Source organism: Branchiostoma belcheri, unplaced genomic scaffold (assembly GCF_001625305.1).
Source record: "Branchiostoma belcheri isolate BF01 breed outbred unplaced genomic scaffold, Haploidv18h27 scaffold3, whole genome shotgun sequence".
Lineage (NCBI taxonomy): Eukaryota > Metazoa > Chordata > Leptocardii > Amphioxiformes > Branchiostomatidae > Branchiostoma > Branchiostoma belcheri.
In genome coordinates this window covers 5,294,942-5,309,070 of record NW_017803909.1, presented here as the reverse complement: position 1 = coordinate 5,309,070, position 14,129 = coordinate 5,294,942, and the positions used below count along the sequence as shown (strand labels likewise).

Genomic DNA, 14,129 nt, shown 5'->3' with positions numbered 1-14,129 from the left:
CGCCTGCGGCGCGATAGCTCGCGCCTTCGGCGCTTCATGCGGGAAAATTTTCAATCAAAATCTCGTCATCCCATACGAAATTTCACTCTCTATGAATTCACGCCGGGGAGGCCTAGGAAAATTTTTGAGCCGGGGAGGCCTAGGAAAATTTTTTTGACCTGGGGGGAGGGCCTAGGAAAAATTTTTTTACGCTACCCCCGGACGACCGGCCCCCCCTCCCCGGTAAATATCGTACAGTCCCTAAGCTTGTTTCACCCCCACATTGTTCCTGTCGATAAGATTGATGTAAACTGTAAACATCTGTTTCGCCCCACGGCAAGTCACTGAATAACCGGCGTCTATTTCGGGTACCTAGCCATTAAACTTGACGTTTATGTTCCTCACGGCAGAAAATACGCGCTAAAAGCATTTTCTAATACCGCTGATCAATAAATGTCTGCGGTCACAAGGTAGACAGAGGCACTGTACGTATCAAAACGTCGCACATCATTTCTATTGGCTTCCTCGTAGTAAAACGTGCCAGAGAGTTGCGCCACCATGGTGGTGGAGGTGGCCGGCGGCGTGGTCTGTCCCAGCAGGCGGGTACGGCGATGGTACGTCAGCCGTTCCGTCCGCCATTTTGCAACGTTCGGTGTCGTTCTAACACTCCTAGTGGGGCTACAGCTTCGATTCTTCAAGAAGTCTAACCCCCGGGAGTACACGGGCGGGAGGCACGGCAAGACCCGGCGCGAAGACGGCGAGTTCACGGTACAGGTTCTACGAGATGCGCCGGATCTCAAGTGCAAAGTCAGGTACCCGCTACACGTCTCCGTCATGACCTCGCGGAACAGACTGCCCACGTTCGCGTCAGCCGCGCACAGCACCTGGGCCAGACAGAACCGTGAGCAGGCGTCTGTGGAATTTTTCCTCCCGAAATCAGCCGAACAGACGACAACCGGCAAGCAGAGGCGCCGACATGGGCTTGGGCTGCCAGCGGCAGTCGTCCTGAGTGATGAGTCCACACTTGTAGATGTGCCGATACTGCGGTACTTGTGTAAGTGGCGGGAAGACGACTTTGACTGGTTCCTAGTGACGGATGACCAGGCTTACGTTCGGCTGGACTCCGTTATAGATTTTCTCCGACAGGTGGACAAGACGGAAGCGGTATGTACTATGTACGCTTCTTTATATGAATAGGAATAGACAGATGAGATTTTTCTAAAATGAAAAACATGATGGAAAGAGATGAAAAAAGCGCTGATTGTACGTAATGTCTGCAATATCTAATTCTATCAACTCTAGGATTACATTACGGTTTCAAGAAAGGAACTAAATCATGTATGAAGGAAGCTTTGTGAATGGCGAGGTCAAAGTTGCGTTACGATAATCATATAGATCTCACTTGAAATTGCGCTCTCTGTGTTCTTGCTAAACTCAATATTCATGCTTCTCCGAGCATGCTTCTAACGCTATAAGCTCCCACGACTTTCTCGATGATTGAATCTCCACAGAATCTCCACATGAGTGATCGAACACTCAGTCTCTCCTCCTGTTCCACGCCATATATGGAGGTCCGCGTCAGGTAGAGGTAACCCCGGGTCAGAAGACTGTCCCCAGTGCGTCTGTTGTACAACCGACAGGCTCAGTGTACTTGGCAGGGTCATGTCCTTACATCCTGGGCGCGAACATGGATAGAGATTCGACCGTTATAACACCTTTTCAGGCCTCCCTGTCTCCCTTCGTAAAAAAGAAGTTCGGTAAAGATTTATCCTGAGTGTAGGCGCCGTCCCAGACTAACAAGTTATACCGAGAGAATTTGATAAGACTTTTAGGCGCAATTACTAAAAAAATTAGGTCCGTATTTGCATAATTGGTATCTGGTGATATTCAACCTGCCATAGATTATAAACATTACATGTATCAAATATCATACCAAATATCATTACAACCCATCCAAAGGTTCAAAAGTTATGTTGGCCGGAAATGTCCGGAAACACAAACGCACAGACAGACAGACAGACACACAGACAGACACACGGACAGGCCCGCCAAAAACAATACCTCAATTTTTCATGGAGGTAATTAACATTTTCCTGTAAAGAAATAGGAGAATCTCAAATACGCAGACATCGCATATTGAAAAACGTGTCATTGTCAATTTGGACAGCAGTATGAAAACATGCTTCAGGTAACGATTGTAAAGAGAACCAATAGTCACACGTCTTGCACAGCTAGGCCTATATTCACTGGTCAGGCTCGCTGAACTTGACACACGGTTTAAAAAATTACAGTTGACATCGTTTTACAAGAGACAAGAGCCCACTTGATTAGAATCTCTCTCATACGCCACAGCAAGTAAATTCTATGGATGACAATCCTCTGCAGACTTCAAATCTAATGTGATAGGGCGAGAAAAAAAAAACAAAGCGGGCCCCAAAAATAAGGTTTCTACATTTTCAAATTTTGACGTCATAAACCTTGATAAACAAGAAATGATACCTATATTGTGCTATGTTTACTGCCAACTATTACATCATCCATTTGTCACTGAAGAATAAAAGTTTTCAATCATATTGTACAAATGGTTTTGATTCAGTGAACACCACATATAAAAGGAATGAAATGCATCACTGCACCAAAGTAAAAGACAAAACAATGATCAGAGCCTTGTCTTGTCTCCTCTCTTCATATTTATCTGCCATCCACATTCCGGAATGGCAACAGGCATGTTTGCCTATTTTCGGCATGTTGACCACTGACAGAGGGCAACTGTTTTTTTTTCAAAATCAGGCGAAAATTAATACGCGCGCTGATGTCATCCATAAAATCATTTCTGAGGCCTAATATACATATACAAACAAGGTTCCTCATGATCACTCTATTGCAAGACATAAACTACTAGTAACTACAGGGCTTTTGGGGTACATGATATGGACGTATGGACATGTAGTAGGTCTGAGTATCGATTCATTACCAGTTTCTGTGGAACTTAAGTTATAAGGTCATTAATTTACCCAATAAGCCTAATGAAAAGCACTTAGCTGATATTGCAGCGTACTTTACTCTTGATTGAGGCATTGACGGAATTTTTGGACGACACTCGTCTCATAAATTGAAATGTTATCGACAGAAGTACAATTGTATGGAATATGATACGCGTACTAGTATTTCGCATATACCATTGATTTTATCAGAAATATGGATTTTAAAAGATGCTAAAATGCTTGATTAGACTTCCCAACTCGTTTCGGTATAGTCATGTTTCCCTCAGAGACTTCCTGCAAATTCCAGTGTAGATAATATAACATATCTGGAAACCCTTTATTTTAGTGTGTCAGATCTTACAATACAATACAACGGTTTGGCTGAAACGCGAAACGAACAACAATGGTATGGTATAATGTCAGGAGTCTACCGTATGTACATCCAGCATAATAAGGCTTATCCTAAACTTCATAATCATTAGTCTTACAGGTAAAATTAGCGACAAAATGATCACATCATGCTGAGAACTTTCTTAAGGGTTAATCACTAATAATTGTACAATGTATTATCTTTCACTTACAATCAGTCATGTTGAAAATGAACACGCAGTACATACACTGAAACCCATGTTGACAAACTCGTACGTAGAATATATGATTGTGCTCAGAGCAAGTTCGCGATCCTGAAGTTGATATACGGCGACTTTCGTCAGGCAGTGCGTGTGATTCATTCATCATCGATTTTTCCGTGGAGTGCCCTGGCCCCCGAGGTACCGACACTCCGACCCGGACGTACTTATATCTCCAATATCAGACAATCTGCCGAATGTCCTGACCCGTATGATACAGTATCTGTGACCCTGACGTCTCCGTATGATCCCAAATATCTCCGATTCCCGATAATCTGTCAGATATGTTGCCCCCGTAAGACACACAGTCCATGACCCGGGCGTCCCCGTGTGATGCTATTTCAGATACTTTTGAGCCGGCAGGGCGAGGCGTTCGGATTTGAAAGACTGTTTCACACAGAATATTACATAATATGTTGAAATAGAGCAGTAGATTCGCGATAAGCTGTCAGATATGCTGTCCCCGTAAGATACAGTGTTGTGGATGGAACCTGAGGCTATCTGTGTCTGAGTAAGCACAAAAATAAAGTACCCCTGGCCGTGTGGCCAGGGCCAGTCTGGAGCGTACACTCGTTGAGTCAAGACCACTGTACCTCGGCACACTACAATTGGTGGCAGCGGTGGGATACCTCTGTATCTCGGCACGCTACAACAGAATCCCTGACCCGGGCGTCCCCGTGTTTCAGGTACTTTTGAGCCGGCAGGGGGAGGCGTTTGTGTCCGAGCTGACCTGGGAGCGCTGCGGGACGGGCGACGCTGACGACGTGCCGCTGACGTCACTCATGGCGGCCAGCGTCACGGTGTACAGTGGGTCTGCGGTCAGAGGTGACGCTATGTTTACTAAGAAAATTGACTGAGCTGTTTTATGATTTGCATTCTGTTCGCATTTTGGTACATGTATATCCTTTTATTGTTATTCTTTGGCATTATTGTGATTATTGTACTGATACATACGACTTTATTATACTGTCACTTTTGTGACTCTACCGCAATTCATTTTCATTTACATTTTTTCAGATATTTGTTTACTTTGTTTATATTGTTTTTATGGGTACTTCTTAAAACCTAAAATAAAGAATAAAGAAAGAAAAGAAAGGATACACTTACATTACAGCACCGCGAGGCCTGAGCGTGAAGCACATTTCAATGAGAATGCTTTAAAGACAGTGTTGGGAGGGAAAACTAGAACTAGAACTGATATATTGCAAGTTTTATTACTTGGTAATTTCACAGTTAAGCATTTTATTGAAGCGTTCGCCTCGAGTGTGCTTACATGAAAAAGTGTAGTCTTTACTGCAAGGAGGTTCAAACCTCCTTGGTTACCGCATCGATATATCTTTAGCTACAGGCCTGTTTCCTGTTCCCGTCTCCATATATGTCGATCTTTCATATCTACAAAATCTCTCTTTTTCATTGCGTAAATAAATCATACCCTGTTGCTGTTCGAGTGCAAATCGGTAGGGGACGCTTAATGGTCAGATCAAACAACATCGATTCCCACATGGCGTGGTTTATAATCAAATTAAAAGGGGAATCAAATGTCCAAAAGCGCACGCATCTGAAATCGGTACCAAACATGAAACGCCTGTACTGTTACTGGAATATCTCTCACCATTTCCATTTTTTAGCTTCAGCTAGATTTCATTTTGTTTCGCCCATCTCATTGTTGTGAATCTGTAGTTTAAGTTTACAACCACTTAACTGTTATTGTCGTAAGGCTGTAGTTTTAAGTTGTGTAACCACTTTTTTTGCCGTGAATTGAATCTGAAAGTTTTGTAACTACTTACTATTATTGTAAATCTGTATTTGAAGTTCTTGTAATGTATTAATGGTGCTATGATGTATTGCCATCGTGCAAAAGAAGTCATCTCGTCACTCCTCCTGTGGAAACCACATGGCAAGACTCACTCCAGAAAACTCACATATCCAGCTACTCTCACAAGGGACACAGGATTACAACAACAAGACCTTCCAGCTGCAATGGAAGATCGTACTCGACAGATGATGATGATGATGATGATGTATTGTTTCTGATGTGGTTGTGTGAAGAAACATTCTTTAAAAATTTTTTCATTTTTTCGTACAGGTATCTGTTCTGCCGTGGAAGGGTGCCTGTATGATTTAAACGACGGTCCATTATACCTGACACAGTGCCTGTCCAGCTACACGGTCACCATGTGTCAGGACCAGAGGGAGCAGGTCTGTAGTGTACACAAACCTAGAAGTACTTTTGCAGACATCTTTCCACTTAAAGGGGCACTATGTAACATTTTTGCACCAAAAAGTGAAATATTTTGTTCAAAGAAATATTCTTGTAATGGTACTTTACTCTCTCTTTTCAACATATTTGTGCAACAATCTTACATTTCTGACATTTATGGTTGGCGATAAAAAAAGCCCACGTACAAAATGTAAGGCGCACTCAGTTTTTGGTGTCACCACAAACTACCAGAATGTAAACATGTAAACATGGCTGACAGCTGTACATGTGTTTCAAACCTTTAAACACACTCGTAAGGCGTCATATTTGGCATCTACACTTCCTAAATGACGACATGTACACGTATTTGCAATGAAGTAGGGTTGGTCCAACTTACCTAGTAAAGAAGTGACATGAAAATGTACTTTTGTTATCGCCCTGAAGTTGCATAATGCAGTGTGAAGAATGTACGTAAGTTAACTGTTACTAATCAGAACACACCCATTACGGTTTGTGACGGAAAGCCATTGTACTAAAAACGCCCTTCCCTCCTTTCTTTCTGTTTTGTCTTTAATCATTTACTCTCATTTCTTCCTTTTCTATTACTTTTCCTTCCCTATTCTCGTTTTTCTGCCGTTTGGTTCTTTCACTCCAACTCTCCCGAACGCCTTAACCCCTGTTCTGCTGGCATTTTTTACCCAATATTTTAAAATTATTTGATGTCTTAATCAGGTTTACCGTTAAATGCCCTTGACTTTTTTGTCCTATGGTGGTGTAGTTAGTTCTGCATATGTACGTAATATTTCGGAGAGATATTAATCTCCAAGCATATCTTTGAGTGGCTGCAATATACTAGTACCCAGAGATCGTACATATACAGGGTGCCATATAGATGGTACTGTATGTGCAACCCATATATATGTGGGCTCCGCAGGACAAGGGTTTTAAATTAAGACTGAAATCCAGCCGTGAACGCTGTGATCCGTGATATCTTCTGCCTTTCTGAGAAGTTCAGGATTGCATATTAGGTCAACCATGCAGATCATAGTACGTACTTTCACATTTGACCAGAATTCCCCTGTTTTCCACCAGTACTCCCACCTGTTCTACGAAGACACACCTCCAACATCCGGTCCAACCAACAACGTCACATCCGGTCCAACTCTGCCGCCAGGATTCGTCGATGCTATGAAGAACCGTGACGTCACGAAAGCCCTCACCCTCTCTCCCATGCGATCTCCAGACGACATCTACAGACTCCATCAACACTTTCAACGAATCGACTTCTAACATTAAAATCATACATACTTAACGAAAAAAAAGAGATTTTAACACCTTTAATCCAACAAGACCAAAATCTACCTACGGTTGCGTTTTATAATATGTTGCAGCTACTTCTTCATGTGCAAAAAGTAATACAATTATACCAGCTATACAAAGTAAAAATTATTCTTTTATATAACATATAATTATCAAAGCAACACAGGGGACATTAGTAAGCTATTCCCTGTGGCCTCTTGTATCTGAATATTGTGCAGCGGAACATGTACTACATAGCTGACGTCAGATCATCTCTCCCGATATTTTCCTCCTCTTGACCAGTCTTCCACGTTTCCTCACTTCCTTCTGAAACCGACTAACTTGAACATATTTGACGTCATTTGACGTAAGTCATAACGGAAATCCTTACACATTACGCACGGGGAGGTAGGAAGCGTCACTTGAGTATACGAGCATTCGGAGGAAGTACTTGACACGTGCATATTCCGCAAAGATGACAAGTTGAGAAGGTGAATTTTCTAGGCGTTGTTCGAAAATCCAGGCAAAGAACTTTCACTGGAAATTGAGGGCGTTTAGAGCTAAAATGAGTAAGACCTTAGAAAGGAGAACTGAAAGTTTGCTCACTGAATGTTTGAGATGTCACGCACGCCCTTTGTCTGCCAGAGCTCGAGATGGCATCCTAAGTTCCTTATATGTTATTATTGACGTCCCTATAACAGGGCTCGAAATTCATTTTTGGGAAAAGGTGCACTGGTGAACCCAACCTAAAACATTAGGTGCACATGCACCTAGTATTTCGAATCCTGTATAAATTACGACAGAGACTAATGCGACAAGCGCTAACTCTTTGCGCGCTAACTCTTGCAGGTTTCCTGTTGTTCCGGTGGCGTGAATTTCATATATTATTTTTTAAATTATTTTATCATCTTTCTACAGTTATCTAAGGCACTTCGTGGTTTCCAGTTTTATCATAATGTAGTCCTTGTAAATTTTTACCATGCATCCTAACTTGAGATTACACTGTAACTATAGATTCTAAGATGATACACTTGAAGTTGTACATTTGGTGGTCTTCATTGTTGTCTGACAGAATCAGCTGACGAATTATGTAGTTTGATAAGAATTCGGATGTTGGATTTGAGAGACTGTTTCTCATGCAGAATATTACATAACATATTGAAATAGAGCAGTCCTAGTACTAGTGTTGCATAGGGCGGGGCACCGAAACCGGGGAACCACGTGTCTGACTGTGAATCTCAAATCCGCTGGTTGTACCTACCCGACATCGCGAGTATCATACTGTACAATTAGCCATTTTAAACCTGTCCTGCGGAGCCCAACAATTATTGTTCTCCACATACAGTACCATCTATATTATAGCACTCTGTATAGTTACGATTTGGGTGTACAGTATTTCTCGTGCGACGCCATCACAAAGCAGCAAAACGCAACTTGGAATGCGGAAGTAACTATGCCACCGAAGGGTAATCTCCAAGAAGATCCCTTTCGGTGGTAAAAAGACAGTATCAAATTTTAATTGGCCAGGCAGTATCCATTAGCCAGAGAGGGTCGGCCACCGACGTGGGTAGCGACAAAAAAGCGGCCATATATAAAAAGTTAACGATCATTCCCCCACAACCTCTGCTTGGAGAGTAACCGAAGGGCAAAATAAGTCGGGGGTCTATGGCCTAATTAAGACATGAAATCATTGAAATATATTGTGTAAAAAATGCCAGCAGGACGAGGGTTAAGAACAATGTTGACAACAAGCCGTAGCGGTCGAACATGCCGAGTTCAAGCCCTCACACCGATCTCTTAAAATAGGTTGACGTCTTATGAAGATCTTGGATCAAGGTGACTCATCCTTCAAAGAAACCGCAATTCCAGGAAAAAATTGGGACTCGTGCTCGCAGACAGGGAAGAGAAGTGACCATCCTATCTCTCCGTAGTCCGTCCATGAGTGCTCGTTCTATTTTGGGTTTTAGGTATATATACGCCGGGAAGACACGGCGTGTGAGCACACAGACACGCCGGTTTGCCATGCACCTGTGGCAGGGAGAAGACCGACCTTATATCCGATGTCAGGATCTTTAAGCGGGCGTCAGGGTTCAGCGGCGCCAGGGAATGTAAGCCAGGGGTTAGGCCTGGGAATATTCATAAGTGAAGCTAGAAGGAAGTAGTGTCTAAAATATATCTACGGGAATTTACTTATAATTTACTTGCAACATTAATGTTTTTGGAGACAGGGATCGAGGTGAAACTTGCACATCTTTGTCAAATGATTTATAATTGTAAACGGATTATATACGACACATTTAGCAATTGCAATGATTCTAATAACTATAAATCGACATGACCTGAAATTTTGAAATCCGTTAATTGAATTCGAATTACTAGTACTGTAGGTCGGTTTGTATGTTCGTTGACTTAAACAGATGAAAACTTCAGAAAAGGAAGATTTTTAAAGCCCCCCCCCCGGTACAAAACATTCTACACGCAAGAATCCTGACTGCTCAATTTCCTGCTATTTGAAAAGTTCTGGACATGTTCCGCAATAGAGGTTTACATTGAGCTTATGATAATCATCATTTGAATCCTGGTAACCAGGTGTTGGTGGGTAAGGGATTACAGCAGCATGTTGGCGTGCTGAAACTTAATTAGGCCAAAGCAAGTAACTTTTATGGATGACATCGTCCGCAGACTCCAAATCTGATGCGATAGGGTGAAAAACACAAGGCGGGCAAAAAACCCCATGAGATTCTTTCATTTTCAAATTTTGAGGTCATAAGCCTTGTTAAAAAAGATCTTTAGTTGAACTTCACAAAACACGATACTGTATCACGACCAAACAGATATTTTATTCTTGTATTCAACACCATTACCTGTCCTTGTAGATACATCATGGGCAGCTACTATACTGGGTTTGATTTGATGCGATGGAACATGTCAGTGTCAACATTTGCGATCAAACGCGAACTATCGTGCCTCAAGTTTGCTGGATCGCTGATGGTCTCTGAACCGATAGGCATTTACAACATACTTGCCCTTTTTCGGCATGTTGACCACTGTCAGAAAGCAAAAATATTCTTTTCTTCCAAAATCAGGCGAAAATTAATGCGCGCGCTGATGTCATTCATAGAAATTACTTGCTGTGGCCTAATTGTTCAACACGAGTACACTGTAGGCGCATGACGTCATGTGAAAAGCCTTTACACGCCCGTCTGACGGCATAACAGTAACCAGGCATGCCGGGTAAATATTTACCGCTGGGCTGCTCAGGTTCCGCAACCAACCCTTCCAGTCACGTGATCAAACAATAACGGCATGAAAATCGACTACGTCGGCCTTGTTTGCACGATAGTATATTATTGATCAACAACTTATCTCTGCTTAATTGGTAAATAAGGATATGAAATATTTTTGGAGGTAAACATAGATAACTTGACAGTTCTCATTGACTTAGTTTGTAGCAATGCACGTGTACTTAGAACTCTAGCGCACGTGTGACTTTCTTTAACCATTTCCTTTATCAATGCCTACGATATGTACTTGGCAATCCTGGTATATGCTAGCCTAGAATCCCGTTTTGTTAGCTTTGCTTGATGGAGTAGCAACTTTGCCAAAGCTTAAACAAGACGGGGTTTCAGGCTAACCCTGGTATGCGACATAAAAAGTTACTACATGTTCTGCAAACTGATCCACACCTTCCTTACTAGTCTGTGTCACACTGGTCTGTCTTAGGAGGAAGTTTGCGTCTGGTTCACGGTTCCTTGAGGTCTTTATTTCCGATTTGTTTCCTTTAAGGAGTCTATTATCCCCGATTATTCCGTCGGTGTCTTTTAACTCTGTGCAGAGATCTTGCGGAGGTTGAGAGCTAGGTTCTTGCAAAAGTACAAACCCACCCAAACTTTCACAACTGAAGAGAAATACAAGGCAGTGTGTTGTTATTGACCTCGCAGATAAGAGTGGGGTAATATACGGTACATTTAGCGCCAGTGAAATGAATGTTCCTGAAATACAGGTGTTGCTAAAAACCCCATTTCCGCTCAAGTCTCGCGGTACTCTCCCTACCACGTGACTTCGTCAAGATCACCCCACCAAGTCGCAGACGTCATACCACCCTGGTGGCTTTTTTTAAACTCCTCTGATGTCATACACGTGATGTTTTTCAAGTGAAATTACATTGCTAGAACTTTCCCTTCCAAAATGATATGGTAAATCAGGAAACATTCTTTTGAAGAAATGTAACTTCACCTGCGCTCGTGACGCGTGAATTTCCGTCAGAAAAATATATAAAAGGCGGGTATCATGAAGGACCTGCAACAGTTTGCCGCCTGCGACAAGAGTGTGAAAGAAGAAGCTGACAGCACCAAGGACAGAAATGAAGATGAGACTGGTGAGTTCAAGTCACTAATCTTTTTCTTATTGAATCAAGGAAACAATTCTACACAAACGCTTTTCATGCCCACGTATCTAATGTATCTTAACTTGTAATACTTCGAACGCAAAGGCTAGATAAAAAAATTGCATTGGGACTGAAAAAGTATCTTAAAAGTGGATTTCTTTCATTTAGATATCAAGTGTTCGTGAGGCACTTAATAGTTTTGCTCGCAAACAGTTCTGTAGAAAAGGAAATTAGGAATCAACCGCCTGCCTGCCTAAATGCTTAGGCCAGAACTGGCCCCGGCCTTCCTCCTCCTCGTTTTTTCCGCAAGGCAGCACGGTCCTTAGCCTTTTGTTCTGCAAATTTCCTTCGGTGGGGAAATGGTTACAGACTGGCCAATTTGATACTCTGCCTTCTCCCCACCGAAAGATCTGCTTGGAGATTAGGGTCTTCCTCTAGGCCTGGGCTTTCTAAAGTCCTGGTGGTAGGTAGGCCCCGCCACCGGTGTCTATATCATTACTTGGAAAAGAGCTTGGGTTTTTGAGCTTTTATCGGCGACTTCAAAACAGGCTAGGCCTCGAAATGAACTTTTCTTCCTATTGTCCCAGCAATGTCCCAAAAATAAATTCAATTGTCCAAAAGTGAGGATGAACTGTCCCATGAAAATCTGTTTTTTCTACGTATTGTATGACTTAAACTTGAAGTCAACTTTATTTCGCTTATGTTCACTCCCAGGTGCACTTAAATTGCAGAGTAGACAGGAAATTCGAGGGAACCTTTCCGGATCCAAAAACCTGAACGTGTGCCTGATAAACAAAAGAAGGGCTGACATTCTTATGTTGATTATTTTTCTATTGTCCCAAAAATGTCTCAAAGTGTCTTTTTAGTTGTCCCAGCCTAAATTTTAGTGGTCAGTGGCCATTGGACTAGCCTCCATAGCATGCCAAAAACTGGGGGTTTTAGGGGTCTTTAGGGTCTTTGGGAGCTTATGTGCTATTTTCTGATTGCATATAGCCGGCCTGCTTGAACTACCTCCGTTTCTTGAACTAGGCTAATCAGAAAACAGCCGAAGACCACCAAACCCCTAGTTCTATAAGCCTGCTACCATTGGACCACCTTTAATTTCGAGCCCTGCTTTAAAGAACACCTTTGGCTCTTCTCCGAACGTTTCCTGTCTTTTTCCAGACCGCTGTGATGTTGGTGGTTCTGGTGGTCGTCCTGGCCGCAGAACAAGAGGCGCATGCGAAAAGGCGCGGTAGGGGCGCCAGGAAGTGCAGAAGGGAGAAGAACAAGCAGTGGTGCAACAAGGAGAAAGTCGAGGACATGATAAAAGATCATCCCGCCGTGGACAAGGAGAAGATCAAAATGGCAGAGAAGGATAAAGAGCAACAATCCAGCTGTCCAGCAGGGAAAATTGGTAACGTTAATATTTTCCTTTTCTGTCAGTGTTCGTCAGTATTCAATGTGTTGTACGGTAGCTGAAATGACACCTCTTGATCATGAGCAGTACGTGTGCAATCTTTATTCTCTATTTACACCCGTTTCTGTATCTGTATCAGTATAGCCGGTATAACCGCCCTTCGACGTTACACACCAGCTTCGCAGGCACGCGGCGCGGCGGCAGCCCGCTACATTACACCGAACGACTTGTTACACCTAATCCTTGAACATCTAACTCTAAACATTGTTTAAAGCTATCTAATGATATTATATCACTACTGTACTTGGTGAAAGCGAATTCCAGTTCTAGGAAATAATGAGTTTTTTTTTTAACACATCAATCCTTGGTTGATAACTCTGGTACTTGAAGGCATGACTAGTACATGTATTTATTGTTCTTTTCTGAGCCGGGTATTAGGTACTTAGTTGATGGTACGTCCACCAGTTTATCAGTCATTTTGTACATCATGCATAGTCTGGACATTGCATAGTATGGACTCAGTACAGATATAGCAACAGACTGAAGATATTTTTTATTTCCCATCTGCTGCTGCAGGTCTCAGAGACGAAGACGTGAGAGACGTGAACCAGAGGTCACTGACACCATGGGTTTATGTCACCAACCATACCGCGGCCTCAATCCGGATTCCAGACAGTACGTATGCGAAACTTGTGTTGAGATCAAGGAGCTAGCTTTAAAATTTTATGGTAAAATATTGAACTTAATATTGAAAATATTCCAACACAAAGATTACACAGAGATCAAATTTTCAACGACCACAGTCGCCTTTACCAGGATAATGAATGACCAATCGCTTCAAAACGATCACTTTAGAATTTTATGGTTTACAACCATGTACATTACAATCGTAAGTCTATAACATTTGCCACTCAGTCTACAGGTTAATAGATGCTAGTACCAGTCACAGTAGTAGTAAGTTTTTGAAAGCCGTTAGAGTTGTGAGCTTTCTTTGTTGACCCGCTGATGTTTCCTTACATTTTCAGCGTTTGTGGAGGCGAAGTGTCTCTGTGATGGATGCCTCATCTACGGACCGGACGGCGTGTCGGTGGAGAACACAAAGGACTACGTCAACATCCCGATCAAGACCGGCCTGCCCATCCTGGAGCGGTACGACTGTAGGAAGGGGAAGTGCAGGGAGAGGCAGGTGACCTACCAGGTCACGGTGGGCTGTATGTGCGCCACTCGCAAGCGCGCTATAAAGATGGGTTAA

At 42.6% G+C, this 14,129-nt stretch overlaps 2 protein-coding genes across 2 annotated transcripts; both read left to right on the top strand.

The window, feature by feature from the left end:
* Nucleotides 1–537: 537 nt before the first annotated feature.
* Nucleotides 538–7,148, top strand: LOC109473383 (chondroitin sulfate synthase 3-like). The gene is made up of 4 exons (XM_019773244.1): nt 538–1,143; nt 4,279–4,417; nt 5,679–5,791; nt 6,885–7,148. The coding sequence occupies exons 1-4, from the start codon at nt 538–540 to the stop codon at nt 7,080–7,082; spliced, it is 1,056 nt and encodes a 351-aa protein (XP_019628803.1). The 3' UTR covers nt 7,083–7,148.
* A 4,255-nt stretch (nt 7,149–11,403) lies between these two features.
* LOC109473382 lies at nt 11,404–14,129 on the top strand. Its single transcript, XM_019773243.1, has 4 exons — nt 11,404–11,469; nt 12,643–12,874; nt 13,454–13,552; nt 13,903–14,129. Exons 1-4 carry the CDS (start codon nt 11,455–11,457, stop codon nt 14,127–14,129), a joined length of 573 nt encoding a protein of 190 aa, XP_019628802.1. The 5' UTR covers nt 11,404–11,454.

What these genes read in the sequence shown, in the direction of transcription:
- LOC109473383 (XM_019773244.1), top strand. Translation starts at nt 538, where the DNA reads ATGGTGGTGGAGGTGGCCGGCGGCGTGGTCTGTCCCAGCAGGCGGGTA. An exon ending in AGGTGGACAAGACGGAAGCG is followed by an intron (nt 1,144 to 4,278) that starts GTATGTACTATG and finishes CCCGTGTTTCAG; the next exon opens with GTACTTTTGAGCCGGCAGGG. An exon ending in CAGTGGGTCTGCGGTCAGAG is followed by an intron (nt 4,418 to 5,678) that starts GTGACGCTATGT and finishes TTTTTCGTACAG; the next exon opens with GTATCTGTTCTGCCGTGGAA.
- LOC109473382 (XM_019773243.1), top strand. An exon ending in CTGTCCAGCAGGGAAAATTG is followed by an intron (nt 12,875 to 13,453) that starts GTAACGTTAATA and finishes CTGCTGCTGCAG; the next exon opens with GTCTCAGAGACGAAGACGTG. An exon ending in CTCAATCCGGATTCCAGACA is followed by an intron (nt 13,553 to 13,902) that starts GTACGTATGCGA and finishes TTACATTTTCAG; the next exon opens with CGTTTGTGGAGGCGAAGTGT.